This window comes from Streptopelia decaocto, assembly GCF_964273445.1.
Source record: "Streptopelia decaocto genome assembly, chromosome: 21".
Lineage (NCBI taxonomy): Eukaryota > Metazoa > Chordata > Aves > Columbiformes > Columbidae > Streptopelia > Streptopelia decaocto.
The window spans coordinates 6,327,350-6,345,132 of record NC_138676.1 but is presented as its reverse complement, the minus strand read 5'-3'; the positions used below and the strand labels follow the sequence as shown (position 1 = coordinate 6,345,132).

The 17,783-nt window shown below is 50.4% G+C and overlaps 1 protein-coding gene across 1 annotated transcript; it reads left to right on the top strand.

Moving 5' to 3' along the window:
- Nucleotides 1-13,955: 13,955 nt before the first annotated feature.
- Nucleotides 13,956-14,891, top strand: LOC309448701 (olfactory receptor 14J1-like; the record flags this gene model as incomplete). Its single annotated transcript, XM_082070428.1, has 1 exon — nucleotides 13,956-14,891. The coding sequence occupies one exon, from the start codon at nucleotides 13,956-13,958 to the stop codon at nucleotides 14,889-14,891; it is 936 nt and encodes a 311-aa protein (XP_081926554.1).
- Nucleotides 14,892-17,783: the final 2,892 nt, after the last annotated feature.

The following is a 17,783-nucleotide window of genomic DNA, read 5'->3' as shown; positions in this document are numbered from 1 at the left end:
TAGCAGTTAACTCTCCCTGCCCATGTCTGTGCTGCCTGCAGCTGTGTGTCTGTCCCTGGTCTGCTTCCTGTCAGTGTCACAGACCCCGTCCCACCCGCTGTGTGCTCAGCTCTGTCCTGCTCACACCTCCTGGCACTGCCCAGGGGCAGCTCTGTGTGTGCAGGGGCTCAGGAGCAGCTCAGACACGTCCTAACGAGAACTGGGGTCTCAGTGTCTTCTCCAAAGAGAGAAATAAATCCCCATCTCCCACTGCACACCCAGCCAACCAAGAGTGGAAAACTGAAAGCACAGACTCCTTCCGTTGCTGCTGTTGCTGTCTCAGTGTTGTTGTTCAGAAGGACCCTCTGCCATGTCTGTGGGGGGATCTGGAGCTCTGAGCAGCCCTGACCCACAGAGCCCCCTTCAACCCCACAAGCTCCCTGCCTGCCCTGCCGGGGGTTGCTCCTTCCCCCCACAGCTGCTGCCATGGGATCTCCCGGGCAGGCTGAGCGCTGACCCTGGCAGGCGGCAGAGTCCCTGCCCGGCACAGCCCTGGGGTGCAGGGACCCTGCTCTGCAGGACAGCCTTGGGCACCCCTGGGTGCTCCCCCTGCAATCACCCTCAGCAGAAGCTGCCATCATGCCCTGTCCCTCTGACAGTGCAGCAGGGAAGTGCTGGTCTGGACCATGTTCTTGTCCTCTACATGAGAAATGCTGTGAGAGAGACCTGACAGACCCTGTAAATTGTGGGATGTATCACCTTTAGGAGATCCCTCCAGGAAATGCAGCTGCATTGTCCCACAGTCAGAGACTTACCATGTTAGAACTGTGAAGATTTGTCTCTCAATGAGCCCTAAGCAACCAGCCCCCTACATTGCCTTTCCCCTCTCTGTGCCTGTCTCCTGTGCCCTCAGTGCTGCAGGCAGAGCCCTCAGCCCTGCTGCGTGTGCAGAGGAGCTGCTCCTGGGCAGAGCTGTCTCTCTGCAGCGCTGCCGCTGCCATGAGCTCCCTGTGTCCCAGGAGCCCAGCCCAGCTCAGCAGCACAGGAGCAGCCCAAGGCGCTTTAATGACCCCTCTGGTGGGTTTGGGGCTCAGTCCATGGATCTCAGACCCTGGAGGAAGGTGAAGAAACTTCTCAAGAAGTCAAACTCAGATGCAAACTCCAAAGTTTTCTGTAATATTAATGGTTCCCACTGAGGGACACAACTGAAGAACTGACCCCAGAGTTTGGTTAGAGCAGAAAACTGGAGGCAGTAAAGACAGGTCAGGAAAAGCAAAGTAAAGATGTCTCTGATGCTGCATAAACCTGGATGTGTTTCATTAACCAAAGGACCAAGCCCTGACCTTGTACCATGGGAAGTCAGATCCTGTCCCTCCCACGTTGCCCAGGGCCCTTCCTGGGACAGTGTGATGTGGGGCTGTGCAAGGCCAAGGGCAGGACTATGGTCCCACACCTCCCAGGTTCCTGGCTGGGGACAAGGAGGGGTTTGGAGCTCATTGACAACATCTTCCTGACACGGGTGACTGAGGAGTCAGTGGGGTGAGGTGCCCTGTGGGACTTCACACTTACACACCAGAAAGAGTTGGTCAGGATGGAACAGTCAGGGATTGGAAAGTGGAGCTGAGGCTCCTGGGAGATGAGAACAAGGCCAAGAGCAGGATATCAGGAGAGCAGGATTTGGCTGCTGAGGGACCTGCTTGGGTCCTGTGGGATATGACCTTGGTGTCTGCAGTGCTTTTCTCTCCCATCTCCTTCCTCCTCTCTCCCACCTGCTGTTGTGCAGCGTTTTTTACCCTTTCTCAAATACAATATCCCAGAGGTGCTGCCAGCATCACTGAGTGGCTCAGATTTGACAAGGAGTGGGTCCATCTTGGAACAGCTGAAATCGGCTCTGTCTGATGTTGGTCAAGCTCCTGTTGTCTTCTGAGAGAGGTGACAACTGTAGTACACTCACACTCAACCTCAGTTCCAAGACTTTGCCATGTAAGCCCAGTACAGGGTAACAGTGTGTTGGCTGTTACAAACTACTCGATCATGGAGGAGAAATGGAAAAGATCTTCTGTCTGTAACCTGAGGAAGTTACTAGTGAATAATCACATTCCTATGGGGAACTGTAATTGCCCTGACATTCACTGGCCAGGCAAAGCGGCAGCTGCCAACAGTCCAAAGGATCTTGGGCCAGCTGCTTAACATATCTGCCTGATGGGCCAACAAGGGTGATGTTCACTTGAATCTGGAACTGGGAAAGAAGGAAGAGCTGGTGAGGGATGTGAACATCAGTGTCCACCTTGGCTGTCGTGAGCAGGACACAGATGGGTGCCTGGCACCAAAGGGGAGGGAGGAAGGCCAGCAGCAGAGCACAGACTGGTGGGCTCCAGAGGAGAAGACTTTGACATACTGGGTAATGGTGGGCAATGTGGTGACATGGAAGTAGATCTGAAGGGTTAAGGAGCTTAGGAAATCTGGTAATCCTTACAGGACAGCCTGCTCCAAGCACATGAATGATCTCTCCAAGTACTCATAAAAAGAAGTATTTATCTTGTGAGGCTGCTCCTCTGCACTGATGGAGCTCCAGGGCAAAAGGCAGCACACAGGAGGTGGGAGCAGGGGAAGCTGCAAAAGAGGAATTTAGAAACCTTGTCCATGGATGTGGGGATGATGACAAAGCTCCCCTGGACTTGATACCTGCACGGGAAGGGCAGCAAGATGAGCTGACAGACCTTCACTTGCAGTAGTAGAATAGACAGGGTGAACGAGGGCCTGCTGCTGAACTTCATAAGAGTAGCATCAGAGGGGACTGAGGTTCTTCATGGCTTCTTTCCCTCCATCTTCACCAGCGAGGTCTCCTGGGACTTTGTTCCTGAAGGCAGGAGTCTGGAGAACACCCAGCAGTTGATGGGGCTCAAGTGAGGGGTGACCTGAGCAAAATCAGACACCGTTACAGAAGAGGAGATGGGTCACTTGACCAGCTCCCTGAACACAAGTATCACTGTGCTGTGGCACCTGAGATTGCCAGGGACACCCACCTCTTGGTCCAGAGGAGTGTGACTCCTCTTGAGGTGTCCTGGCCTGTCTCCTCACTCACATGGTGATTTAGGTACCCACTTTTCTGACATATTCAGTCTTTATCAGGAGATGCAACACATCAATGTGAACTGGAGGCTGCTGATGCCACCTGTTCTAGAAAGGGAGGGAAGGGCGAGCAGGGAAGGAAATAGAAGAAATTTGGCTTAACTGCTATTTATTATGGAAATGCTCTCTGTTTGGCTGTTCCTGAAATCTCTCTAATCATCCACACCAGACTTGAAGCCTTTAGGGAAATGATGCACTGAGCTTGGCTCGTAAGAGCATTGTAGATTTTAATGAGCCCTCTGGTGCCACTATCCTGAACTGCAGCTACTGAAAGAATTAACAAACCTCTATTGAAGTGAAAGGCAGAAGCAAACCCCAAGTTTCTGCCGTGTCAGCCCTTGATGCTTGTTCATCACCAGAATGGCTGAGCCCTGAACCCCTGGGACCTGGTAGATCTTTCTGCAGTGTTTTTCAAGGCTTTTCCTGTGGTCCGTGTGAGTGTTTTGTGTTTTGAGGGTGGGTTTTATGTCAAGTGCTGTTGCTTTACCTGCAAGGCTCTGGTTTCTGCGGAGTTGGAAATGTCTGTGATTTCCTCACAACTCATCCAGCTTCTTTCATTCACCTGGCAATGTTCACCAATCACCTCAGTGTCCCAGTCCCACACTTGCTTGAATCCCCTATTTGGATCCACACCAATCACTCCAGGAGGTTCATGCATCCACCAGGTTCATGGATGATTCCTGAGGACCATCCAAGTGTGGGCAGTGTAAGAGAGGAGCAGAGCAGGGTCAGCTCATGGGCCATGACTGAGCACAGCCACCCCAGCAGCAGCCGTTCCCCATCTCCCAGGCACAGCCATGCCCACAGCATGCAAATGTCACTGCCATATAGGATTAGCCCAAGAGAGGCCTTTCTTCCTTCCATATTCCCAGGAAAATCTTCCTCCTATTCCTCCTCCACCTGCAGACATCAACTGCTTTCCATTTCTGGGCTCAGACATGGCTGGAAGGGTTCACTGAAGCCATCAGCCATCTCATTGCTTCTCCCTGACATGCCCTGACCCTCTCCCACACCTACAATGGCCAATCACGGCTGCTCAGGCCTCCCGCTCTTCAGAAGAGGCCTTGAGCTTCTTGGTTCTTCCTGGTGCTTATTATGAACTTCCTCACTCTCTCCAGAGTTCACGGTGAGCTTTCTTGTCCATAACAGCCCCTTTATGACCATGTCTTACTAAATGGTTGTGTTTGTATGATCATTTGTGCAGAACGGGCAATCACAGGACAACACCCAATATGTCAAAACTGATGCCGAGTGAAATGCCGTAAAGCCCTGATAAGTCTCACTGTGTCTGTGTCTCTCCTGGAAGGAGTCTGTCCCGAGAAGGGGATCCAGCTCCTGCCACTCTCTGCAGAGGCACATGAGCAGTGTCCATCACCTGGGGACACAAAGGGTGACGTTTGCCAGACCACCCACCATCTGAACCACTTAGATGTGTGCTTGTGGATGGGGTATGGAGCCTTATAGTGCAAATACCTATTTAATTGTCATTGCTAGAGGGGCTACTGCAGATGCAGAGTACTATTTTACAGATAATTATATATAAGATTTTTTTATTTTCTGCTCTTTGAGAGGAGCTGCTCCTGGGCAGAGCTGTCTCTCTGCAGCGGTGCCGCTGCCATGAGCTCCCTGTGTCCCAGGAGCCCAGCCCAGCTCAGGAACACAGGAGCAGCCCATGATGTCCCTTTCTCTGTCTCCTCTGGGCTCCCTCGAGGTGTCCTTGGGGCTCCAGGGGAATGGCACATGAAACAGTCTGAAGTAACCAGTGATGTTTTTCTCTCACCTCTACAGAGACAGTTCTTTCCTGCAGTAGTATCTTTATATTAGAAAATAATTTTGGCATGAGAAACATATTTTCTTGTCCCATCATTAGACAGGACACCAGGACGATTATAGCAAAGGATCTAAATCCTCCAGCCCAGATGTGAGGCAATGTCCTCAGCCAGGGACCTGACTGGGGGAGCTGGAGCTGTCAGTGCTGCAGACAGAGCTGTGACACGGATGGAATAAACTGCCAGGCAGGGTGGCAGGAGTGAGTTCATCTGGTCTCAAGGACAGCAGCCTCCAAGCACAGCAACAGCCCAGATCAAAACTCAGTCCAGACCGGTAAGGCAATTCAAGGGCCCCATAATGAGCTGTTTCCACTGCAGGAACAGTTAAAGGAGAAACAAAGAGATTGTGTGGCCACTGATGAATTTAATATGTGAAACAACTGATATTCTCTGTATCTCTTGTCCTCCATCTTCAACAGCAAGGTCTCCCAGGCCTCTGTGGTTGGAGGCAGAACAACCAGCAGTGGATGTGGATCAAGTCAGGGGTCACTGGAACTAACACAATCCTCTCCAGTCTATGGGACAGCAGGGGCAGCATCCCAGGAGCTGGGACAGCAGGACCATGTTACAGTGAGGCCACTCTCCACCATCTGTGAAAGCTCATGGAGACTGGGGGGACTCCCTGACCAGTGGCAGCTCTCACACAGTGTGTGCACTGTTCAAAATGGCCAATGGGTGAGCAGGGGAACTAAGGGCTGTGCCCCAGAGCATGTCCACTGGGACCCCATTTCTGGGTGTCTGGAAGAGAAGGTGACGGGGTCTACCCAGGGCAGGTTGTGCCTGTCCATCCTCTTTGCTTTCTGTGAGGAAAGGACAGGGTTGTGGATGTGGAGACAACATTGATGCCCTGTTACCTGCAAGTCAGCAAGGCATTCAGCAACATCCCCTGCAATATTCTTGTGTCCAAGGTAGGATATTATGGTCTGTGTTAGTGTGCATGTAGATGGGTAAAAAGCCATCTGGATGGTTGGGCTTGGAAAGGTGTTGTAGAAAGGGAGAAACTTTCCAGTCATGAGGACAGTCCAGCACTGGAAGCTGTTTCCCAGGAGTGCGCACTCACTCTGTCCCAGAAAGTGACCAAGATGTGTTTGGATAAAGCCCTGAGCAATCTGGTCTGACCCTGCTGTGAGCAGGAGGTTGGTCAAGACACCTCCTGAGGTCCCTTTGAGCCTGAATGACGCTGTCCTTCCTTCCCCTTCATGTTTTCATTTTAGAGAAAGCTCTCAGGCTCTCCCTGACCACAGGAATAATTCACAGAGGGTCCAGAGCTGCTTTACAAGGGCCCCCAAATGGCCCTGACCACATCTTGTGCATCCCTTTTCATATGTCTTCTTTTTCGCTGTCGTTATACCCTTCCAGAATGAACAGCCCATCTTGCTAATCCTTTCATAGCAGGTTGTTCAAGAGGTGTCAGCATCCATGTACAGAGTCTGCACATCAGCCAGGCAGCAAAGCCACCATTACAGAAATGGAGATGAGACACTTGACCAGCTCCTTGCATCCAGATATCAGCGTGACATGTCTGCTGAGATGCCAGGGAACACCTAAAATCTACGTGAAGGATATGTGAGTCCTGGTTGGGTATCCTGGCTTGTCTACGGACCCATGTGGTGCTTCAGGCTGTGAAGAGAATCAAAACCAGCCATTGGACTGGGCTAGTTCCATTTTACATGTGTCACACAGGGCAGATGAGGGAGCTCAGAACTCCAGACTCTGCTGCACGGTTGGGACTGCAGAGACTGGAAATGCAGGTGACAGTGTGTGTCAGTGCACACACATAAAGATTCTGGCTTCCTTTGGGCCTTTGCACTGACCTGGGATCTGTTCCTTGGCCACCTTTGTCTCAAAAAGAAACTATTCTCCTATGCAACCTCCACATCACACCACATAAGAAATAATTAAAAGGTAGAGAAATAATGAAAGAAGCACAATTTTAGGGTAGTTCTGTCCAAGAGATGTACTCTTTAAATGATTAAAATGAAAAAGAAGTGAGAGAAAAAGCATTGTTCTAAGAAATTCTTTCAAGACACAACTGCTGAGGTGTGATAGATGCTTGGAAAAGCAAGAATGACTGTTAGGACTGAAATTAAAGAGATTTAAATCATCATCATCATCAGTGAGAATGAGGAGTTCCCTGTTACTGTTACTAGTTACAGCACCACTGTTCACAAACATCCTTCAGAGCATCTCCATTTTTCCTGGGCTCCAGAGCTCATCCTGATCAGAGTTTGACAGGATTGCTGCAAACCCCTGTGACCCAAATCTCTACAACTGTCTCTGCTCAACAGCCTTTTACCCCAGGAGGGGAAAACTGCCAATGCAGACACCAAACCAGTGCCCAACCTGCCTGGAGAGCCAGGACAGTTGTGCCACACAACAGCCGCCTCTGAGGGAAGCTGGAGGTGATGGGATTGAAATGGTTTCAACCCAAATCAGAGAATCATTCAGGCTGGAAAAGACCCTTAAGAACATGGAGTCCAACCGTAAGTCAAACATTGCCAAGACCACCACTAAACCATGTCCCAAAGCGCCACATCTCCACATCTTTTAAACACCTCCAGCAATGAAGCTCATATCCTGAGCTGGCAGGACACCATTGGCTGCAGTTGGACATAAGATACTGGTCATGGCTGTGAGTTCAGCCCTCGCTGGCAGAATGTCTCACATCCTCACTGAGGAGGGCAGGGGGCTGGGAGATGGGAGCACGTTTCAGTTTCCAGATCCCAGCACAGAGCCCAAACCATCCTGCCCTTGGACTCTGGGTCCCATTTCCTGAGATGCAAAGCTGATGGGGCTTCTGAGGATAATCATGTTAAAAGGCATCAATAATCCTTCAAGTGTTTGTATAATATGTATAGGAATGTCAGTCGTATGTGCTTATATTTCTATATCTGTAAAATAGTACACTGCATCTGCGGTAGCCCCTCTGACAATGACAATTAAATAGGTATTTGCACTATTAAGCTCCATACCCCATCCACAAGCACACATCTAAGTGGTTCAGATGATGGGTGGTCTGGCAAACGTCACCCTTTGTGTCCCCAGGTGATGGACACTGCTCATGTGCCTCTGCAGAGAGTGGCAGGAGCTGGATCCCCTTCTCAGGACAGACTCCTTCCAGGAGAGACACAGACACAGGGGAACTCATCAGGGCTTTACGGCATTTCACTCGGCATCAGTTTTGACATATTGGGTGTTGTCCTGTGATTGCCCGTTCTGCACAAATGATCATACAAACACAACCGTTTAGTAAGACATGGTCATAAAGGGGCTGTTATGGACAAGAAAGCTCACCATGAACTCTGGAGAGAGCGAGGAAGTTTATAATAAGCACCAGGAAGAACCAAGAAGCTCAAGGCCTCTTCCAAAGATCAGGAGGCCTGAGCAGCCGTGATTGGCCATTGTAGGTGTGGGAGAGGGTCAGGGCATGTCAGGGAGAAGCAATGAGATGGCTGATGGCTTCAGTGAACCCTTCCAGCCATGTCTGAGCCCAGAAATGGAAAGCAGTTGATGTCTGCAGGTGGAGGAGGAACAGGAGGAAGATCTTCCTGGGAATACGGAAGGAAGAAAGGCCTCTCTTGGGCTCATCATGTATGGCAGTGACATTTGCATGTTGTGGGCATGGCTGTGCCTGGGAGATGGGGAACGGCTGCTGCTGGGGTGGCTGTGCTCAGTCATGGCCCATGAGCTGACCCTGCTCTGCTCCTCTCTTACACTGCCCACGCTTGGATGGTCCTCAGGAATCATCCATGAGCCTGGTGGATTCATGAACCTCCTGCAGTGATGGGTATGGATCCAATTAGGGGATTCAAGCAAATTTAGGACTGGGACATAGAGAAGACTGATGACCATTGCCAGGTGTATGAAAGAAGCTGGATGAGTCATGAGGAATTCACGGGCATTTCCAACTCCACAGAAATCCAGAGCCTTGCAGTTAAAGTAACAGCACTTGACATAAACACCACCCCCAAAACACAAAACACTCACACTGACCACACGAAAAGCCTTGAAAAACATTGGAGAAAAATCTACCAGGTCGCAGGGGTCAGGGCACAGCCATTCTGGTGATGAACAAGCATCAAGGGCTGACATTGCACCAGAGCCACCTCCACATGGCCCTCACCACCTGGAACCAGTGTCTCCAAGTCTTTCCTTTGGCAGCCTCCAGGGACAGGGACCTGCACTGGTTGTTTCCTTCACAGCTGTGTCAGTGATGGCCCTTCATGGGGTCCCAAACACCCTCAGAAACTTGGGGATTTCCTTCTGCCTTTCACCTTATTAGGCGTTTGTTCATTCTCTCAGTACCTGCAGTTAAGGATCATGGCAGCAGCGGGCTCGCTAACATCTAAAATGCTCTTACAAGCCAAGGCTCTATGCATCATTTTCCTATAGCTTTCGAGTCTGGTCCCCGGAGACCTTGCTGGTGAAGATGGAGGCAAAGAAGCCATGAAGAATCTCAGTCCCCTCTGATTCTACTCTTATGAAGTTGAGCAGCAGGCCCACATTCACCCTGTGTATTCTTTTACTGTAAGGAAACTGCGTCAGCTCATCTTGCTACCCTTACACTCCCCTGCAGGTATTAAGTCCAGGGGAGATTTGCATCATCTCTACACCCATGGCCAAGGTTTCTAAATTCCTCCTTTACAGCTTCCTCTCATTCCACCTCCTGTGTGCTGCCGTTGTGCCCTGGAGCTCCAACAGTTCAGAGGAGCAGCCTCACTAGACAAACACTTTTTTATGTTGGTACTTGGAGAGATCATTCTTGTGCTTGGAGCAGGCTGTCCTGTAAGGTTTCTCAGATTTCCTGAGCTCCTTCACCCTTCAGACCTAATTCCATGTCACAACCTTTATTGGCCGCCATCCCCCAGTATGTCCAAGTCTTCTCCTCTGGATTCCATCAGCCTGTGCTCTGCTGCTGGCCTTCCTCCCTCCCCTCTGGTGCCTGGGACCCCACTGTCTCCTGGTCACGACAGCCAAGGTGGACACTGATGTTCACATCCCTCACCAGCTCTCCCTTCTTTCCCAGTTTCAGACCTGGTGAACATCACCCTTGTTGGCCCATCAGGCAGCTCTGTTAAGCAGTTGGCCCAAGATTCTGTGGAGTGTTGGCATCTACAGCTTTGCCTGGCCAGTGAATGTCAGTGCAACTACAGTTCCCCGTAAGAATCTGCTCATTGACTGGTGTCTTCCTTGAGTTGCCGACAGAAGATATTTACAATTTCCTCTCCATGATCCAGCAGTTTGTAACACCCAACAGGTTGTCACCCTGTACTGGGTTTAGATGGCAAAGTCTTAGAACTGGGGGTGAGTGCGGCTGTGCTACAGTTGTCACTTCTCTGAGAAGACAACAGGAGTTGGACCAATGTCAGACAGAGCCAATTTCAACTGCTCCAAGATGGACCCACTCCTTGCCAAATCTGAGCCACTCAGTGATGCTGGCAGCACCTCTGGGATATTGTATTTGAGAAAGGGTAAAAAACGCTGCACAACAGCAGGTGGGAGAGAGGAGGGAGGAGATGGGAGAGAAAAGCTCTGCAGACACCAAGGTCATATCCCACAGGACCCAAGCAGGTCCCTCAGCAGCCAAATCCTGCTCTCCTGAAATCCTGCTCTTGGCCTTGTTCTCATCTCCCAGGAGCCTCAGCTCCACTTTCCCATCCCTGACTGTTCCATCCTGACCAACTCTTTCTGGTTTGTAAGTGTGAAGTCCCACAGGGCACCTCACCCTACTGACTCCTCAGTCACCGATGTCAGGAAGATGTTGTCAATGAACTCCAAAACCCTCCTGGATGGCTGGTTCCTTGCAGATATTGGGATATCTTAGATCTGCCACGAGGACACAGCCTGGAAACATGAGGTTTCTTTCATTTGTCTGAAGGAGGCCTCATCTCATTCCTCTTCCTCATCAGTGAGTCTGTAGCTGATGTCCACTCACCACAACATTGCCCATGTTGTTCTACCCTCTCATGCTGAGTCCTCAACATTCAGCTGACATTGTCTGTCCCCAGGCACAGCTCCACACATTCCTGCTGCTCTCCCACATGAAGGGAAACTTGCTCTCTAAATCCAGATCTCCGGTATTATGAGCACCAGAGCCTCAAGACCCTACTGTTTCTACAGGAGATGGTATTTATAGTATCCTATACCTCCTCATACTGTTATGTTGGCAGAGACAACCCATCAGGATAAACAATCTGCAGGCAAACTTTAACAGCTGAGCAAATGGAGCTTCAGTCAAAGGAGGGTCCAGACCTTGAGAAAATCTGGGATTAACCCAACAGAAAGGTCTCTAATTTGTACACAGAGAAATGAGCAGTGTTGTATCAGGGTGGGACAATAACCATGTCCATCAGGACAGAGCAGGACCTGACATGCTGAGCAGTGACCCTGAGGAGAAGGGCCTGGGCACTACAAGGTCCCCACACCAGCCCGTGGTGCACGCTCACCATGAACAAGGCAGCTGCACCCGGGGCTGCATGAGGAGGAGCGTGGGGACCCAGACACCTGCAGTTCTCATCCCATTCGGTTCAGCACTGGTGTGACCCACACACACGGGTGTGTGCCAGTGTGCGGCTTCCCAGTTTGGAGCAGCAGGGAGGAACTGGAGAGTGCAGGGCTGTGCCAAGGCAGGTTCAGCACCTTGTGCACATGGTGTGGGGTGCTGAGGGACCTGGGCTGCTTTGGCCCAGCAGCGCTGGGGAGGCTGCAGCCGTGCAGGAGTAGCCTGAGAGTGTTTGAAAGGTGGTTTCAGAGGTGGTGGAGGTTTTCTTCAGACTGGGAAACAGAATTGGACTGAAGCAAAGGGACAGAGTGCATCTGGGGAGGTCCAGGCTGGACATGAGCAGAAAGGAATGTGATGGAAGGGCAGTGCTGTGGTGGAGCAGGTCAGCAGAGGGAGTCTGCATCAGCCCAAGGCTTTGTGCTTCAAGGAGCAGCTGGGGAGGATGGAGAGATCTCAGCAAAGGAAGGAAGATGCTCAGACAAGAGCAAGGTGGGGCAGCAGGGGGGATGTCTCCAGCCTGCAGGGACAGAGGTGCAGGGGATGCCACAGCACAGGACAGGCTGTCGTGGGGATGATCAAGGAATGTAAAGAGGCTGAAAGCCCCACCAGACATGAGCTCCTTCTCCCCTTGGCTGTGGCTGTTGTCTGCACCTCTGATGCCTGTGAGGAGACACCTTGTCCTTCCAGCACAGGGGCCTCGTGGCCTCCTTGTCCCCAGCCAGGAGCCTGGGAGGGGTGAGACCATAGTCCTGCCCTTGGCCTTGCACAGAGGGACCCATTAACATTACAAGAAACTTTGGAGTTTGAATCTGACTTTGACTTCTTGAGAAGTTTCCTCACCTTCCTCCAGGGTCTGAGGTCCATGGACTCAGCCCCAAACCCACCAGAGGGGTCATTAAAGCACCTTGGGCTGCTCCTGTGCTGCTGAGCTGGGCTGGGCTCCTGGGACACAGGGAGCTCATGGCAGCGGCAGCGCTGCAGAGAGACAGCTCTGCCCAGGAGCAGCTCCTCTGCACACGCAGCAGGGCTGAGGGCTCTGCCTGGGCATCTCAGGAGACCAGCAAGGCAGAGAGAGATTAAAGGTGGTCAGGACTGGGAGGATGACTGAGAGCTCGCTGGAGGAGAAACCTTTGCAGCCCTTGCCATGGTAAGTCTGTGGTGCAGGGCAGAGCATCTGTAGCTCCTGGAGGCACCTCCTGAAACTGGCACAGGCACAGCAGGTGGGATCTGTAAGGACGGCGCTCTTGTCAGGCCATGTTGAACAGCTGTGAAGCCGGGTGAGCACCCAGGGGTGCCCAGGGCTGTCCTGCAGAGCAGGGTCCCTGCACCCCAGGGCTGTGCCGGGCAGGGACTCTGCCGCCTGCCAGGGTCAGCGCTCAGCCTGCCCGGGAGATCCCATGGCAGCAGCTGTGGGGGGAAGGAGCGACCCCCGGCAGGGCAGGCAGGGAGCTTGTGGGGTTGAAGGGGGCTGTGTAGGTCAGGGCTGCTCAGAGCTCCAGATCCCCCCACAGACATGGCAGAGGGTCCTTCTGAACAACAACATCGAGACAGCAACAGCTGCAAGGGAAGGAGTCTGTGCTTTCAGTTTTCCACTCTTGCTCGTCTGGGTGTGCAGTGGGAGATGAGGATTTATTTCTCTCTTTGGAGAAGACACTGAGACCCCAGTTCTCGTTAGGACGTGTCTGAGCTGCTCCTGAGCCCCTGCACACACAGAGCTGCCCCTGGGCAGTGCCAGGAGGTGTGAGCAGGACAGAGCTGAGCACACAGCGTGTGGGACGGGGTCTGTGACACTGACAGGGAGCAGACCAGGGACAGACACACAGCTGCAGGCAGCACAGACATGGGCAGGGAGAAGGAGCTCCTACCAGATATGCCAGGGACGGGATTTAGGAACCCCCTGCTATCCCCTGCAGTGCAGACACATTTCCCAGTGCAACCCCTGGTCTCCTCTCCTCCTCCGCAGACCCTCTGCCCCAAAGCCATGGGGTCCAGGTCACGAGTCTCCACCTCAGCAGCTGGACCTCCAGGTGAAGGGTTCCTGCAACGTGGTACACAAAAATGGTGCTAAAAGTACTTGCTCTCCAGTGTCATTATGTGAGTGGCAGCAGCACAGCCGGGTCAGGAGAAGGTTCCACAGCATGCCCGTCTGCCATTCTGTCCTTGCTTTATTTTCTTGGGAACACTGCAGTGTTCTTCCCTGTTTCTCCACCTGTCCCTGGTGCTCTTGCTCTCTGGGGTTGGGGTGCAAGTGCCAGTCACTTCTTGTTCTGACATCAACTCAAGGGGTCTTGCCCCAGAGGTGTGTTCATGGAAACCAGATTCCCAAGCTGCATTTTAAACTGTGATGAACAGTTTTTTCTCTCTTAGTAGAAAGAGAGAATGAGCTGAAACATCCCTCCATCGGGGAGGGCATTTTCCATGAGAAACAGCATGTTTATTTTCCCCAGAGAAATCTCCCGTAACATGTAACTGTCTTTCCTCCTTGCACAGGTCCTCACGCCCACAGGCAGCAAATGTCCAACAGCAGCTCCATCACCCAGTTCCTCCTCCTGCCATTCACAGACACACGGGAGCTGCAGCTCTTGCACTTCTGGCTCTTCCTGGGCATCTACCTGGCTGCCCTCCTGGGCAACGGCCTCATCATCACCACCATAGCCTGGGACCAGCACCTCCACAGCCCCATGTACTTCTTCCTGCTCAACCTCGCCCTCCTCGACCTGGGCTCCATCTCTACCATTGTCCTCAAGTCTATGGCCAATTCTTTCATGGATACCAGGGTCATTTCCTATGCAGGGTGTGCTACACAACTCTTACTGTTTGTCTTTTTAGTTTCAGCAGAGCTGTGTCTCCTCACCATCATGTCCTATGACCGCTACGTTGCCATCTGCAAACCCCTGCACTACGGGACCCTCCTGGGCAGCAGAGCTTGTGTCCACATGGCAGCAGCTGCCTGGGCCACTGGGTTTCTCAATGCTCTGCTGCACACGGCCAATACATTTTCACTGCCCCTGTGCAAGGGCAATGCCCTGGGCCAGTTCTTCTGTGAAATCCCCCAGATCTTCAAGCTCTCCTGCTCACACTCCTACCTCAGGGAACTTGGGCTTCTTGTGTTTAGTGGCTGTTTAGGATTTGGGTGTTTTGTGTTTATCGTGGTGTCCTATGTGCAGATCTTGAGGGCCGTGCTGAGGATCCCCTCTGAGCAGGGACGGCACAAAGCCTTTTCCACCTGCCTTCCTCACCTGGCTGTGGTCTCCTTGTTTGTCAGCACTATCATGTTTGCCCACCTGAAGCCCCCCTCTATGTCCTCCCCAAGCATGGACCTGGTGGTGTCTGTTCTGTACTCAGTGGTGCCTCCAGCAGTGAACCCCCTCATCTACAGCATGAGGAACCAGGAACTGAAAGTGGCACTGAAGAAGCTGATTCACTCATTTTTCTGTCAGCAACAATAAGTTACCTGTGTCTCTTCAGAAGTGATTTCCAGTTCATCTCAGGAACCTCCTGTGCATTGAGCATTTAATCTGTGATAACCATGTTTGTCAAGGAATTTCTTCACCCATGGCACTTCTCCAGAGCAGTGACTCAGAGGCCTGTCTACCTGTTTCTGGGGCCCTGGTACAGCTGGTGTCCTGTGTCACATCTCTGTAATACAGGTGTGGACCCATTTTGAAATCGCTATATTTCTGAAATTGGGGCCATCTTTTTGAAACACCCCGCAAAAGGGGATTTCCTCAGTCTCAGTACTTGGAGCTTGGGCTCTTCTTCCAAAGCTGTGGTCAGCCTAAATAAATTTCCCCCACAAGGCCATGCTGCTGTGCTTGTGTTTTTCATGGCTCAGGGGAGGACATGGGGCACCATGTTACGTCATGGTACTGGTCTGAGTGTCCATCTCTGTCGGGGGTCAAGACCCCGGCACGGGTTCGGGCCTACGGCGACGGAGGAAGAAATGCAGCCATCTGATGCAGATGATAACATGCTTCGTTTATTGACACGAGCCACTGGCTTTTATAACAATTCTATTAATTATGCCTACTTGTCAAACACCGATTTGATAGCATACGTAATGAGCCCATCCCAACATACATAATGAATCCATCCCCTTGAGTCCATCCCCTTCTGTGGCCCCCCTGGTATGTGAGTTCCCTCGTTATCTCGGAGCTGCCTCCTGGTACTTGTTTGTCCAGGCCTTTCTCAGGAGCTGCCTCCTGAGACTGTGAGACTTGTTTATGCAGGCCTTTCCCAGGCAATACCTTCTCACCCACCCTTGCTCAGCTCATGCTAACTGAGGCCTACTCATGCTAACTAGAAGAGATCCTCTCCGTAGAGAGGGTCTCATGCCCTTTCTCTCTTGGCCATTCTCCAACATCTCCCCCCTTTTTCTTTTAGGATGAGCAGAGTTTGTCTTAACGTGTGCTCAAATATTCTCTTAATACAGGATAAAATACAGCTTAAACACAAAAGCCTAATAACTGCAATAATCACAATAGCTAACAGACTTTGCAAAAGGTCTTTGACCCATCCTTCCAGTCCCAGCCAGTTCGTCAAACTTTCTAGGCTGAAAAACCCCATATCCTTTTGTGAGTGGTCCATAAGTTGTTGAATTTCCTTATGGATTGAAATCTGTTCATCTTTTAGATCCATACAGCAGAGACCATCACATCCTTCACACCCATGTCCTTGAGCCAATTACAAAAGTCTGTCGCAGCTCTACTCTACCGTGTGGCATGTCTTACAGAATCTACATCTAACAAAAGTCCACTTAAAGCCTTTGAAGTTCTGTTAGTTTGCTTAACTAGCCAACATCCTAACTTTCTAAAATATTTAAAGCTGTAGCTGTGCCAACACCAGATACAAGTGATCCTAAACCCTTAACCTTAACCCCCAAAAATCTACATTATCATCACATTTTGACTTATATGCATGCAAAAGGTGTCTTTCCCGTATCACTTTTCTGTGACCTATTATCATAGAAACATTGGGTGTTAAGAGAGTCAATAGTCCCAAATTACACAGTCCTTCAACAGCATTAGAAGGAATTCCCGGTTAGGCTCTATCTTCACAGATCAAGAATACACCATACAGTCTGTTCCACACTATCAATGACATCCCTCGGATTTTTCTGCGAGGCATTACACCATCGAGTTTCCTTTCTATAGTCACCAAGGGTAGCATTAATATTTTGCAGTCTTATCCATCCATGCTTTAGCATATTGTCCTGGCACTTTTTACAAACCAGCTGTATACAAGCATCCATGGGCACAAATCCCAGCAATTCCAGTTCCTGTGGTTCAATGTCTATTTCCAGGAGACAATTAATCCAAAGTGCCATGTTGGTATTATTACAGTTTGTTGCAATGCCTTTACGTTGACCACTATTTTGAAACAGTTGTGTGATGCTGCTGTAGTCATCAAGGGCGATGCCAACCAAGCATATATAGAACGGTCTTACCGGAGATGTCGTAGTTAGGCATTTAGAGTCCTGGTCAGTCATGTTGGCTAAAATACTCCACATGTTAGTCTTTGTCTGTGCAGGCATTCAAAACACAGCAGCTGGAACACAGGTTTCACGTTTCGTGCTGGCAACCATTGCGGCCCTTGATCTGTAAAGACACAAGCACAACCTCTCCCCCAGGTTATCAATTGATGTGGCCTTTTCATTGACTAGTGATTTGACCATAACTAATGTAGGTTCTTTCTGATTTAGCATGGTTTTGGGTCACACTTGCAAAGTATTTCATCACATACAATGCTTTTGACAATTGTTTTTGTGATGTTTTCCCTACTTCTGCCCCCTTTTTCTTTTAAGAAGGAACAAAACTAAAACAAAAGCACAGTGCAGAATCAGATACGTGCGTTGGATTTTGACTACGTACTCAGAATCACAAATCAAATTTAGAGGTTCCTCCTTAAAAAGCCCTAAGTAATTTAAAGCTGTGCCAAGTTCTGCCAATTAGGTTGAGCCTTCAATAATTTTTACAGAATGATGCCAATTGTTATCTTCACACCTCCCAGAATCAGCAATAAAAACTTTGCAAGTATGTAAGATCAGACCAAATACAAGTATGACCTATGACCTGATGTTAAAGACTTTTGGGTTCTGCAGCAATTTACATTTTACATGCATGCCAAAAACTGTGCTGTTAAGAAAACCAGCTAGTGCAATTTATAAAGACATAGATCACAAACTAAAGAAATCAGAATTATGTTTCACAGATGGTACATATATGACAAAAGGATCATGGCCTATTAAGACTTAAATTAATTCCCTGCATTTTCTTGATCAGAGTGACAATTGGTATATTAGTCTGCTAGCAATCTCATCATACTGTCTCACAATAGCCACA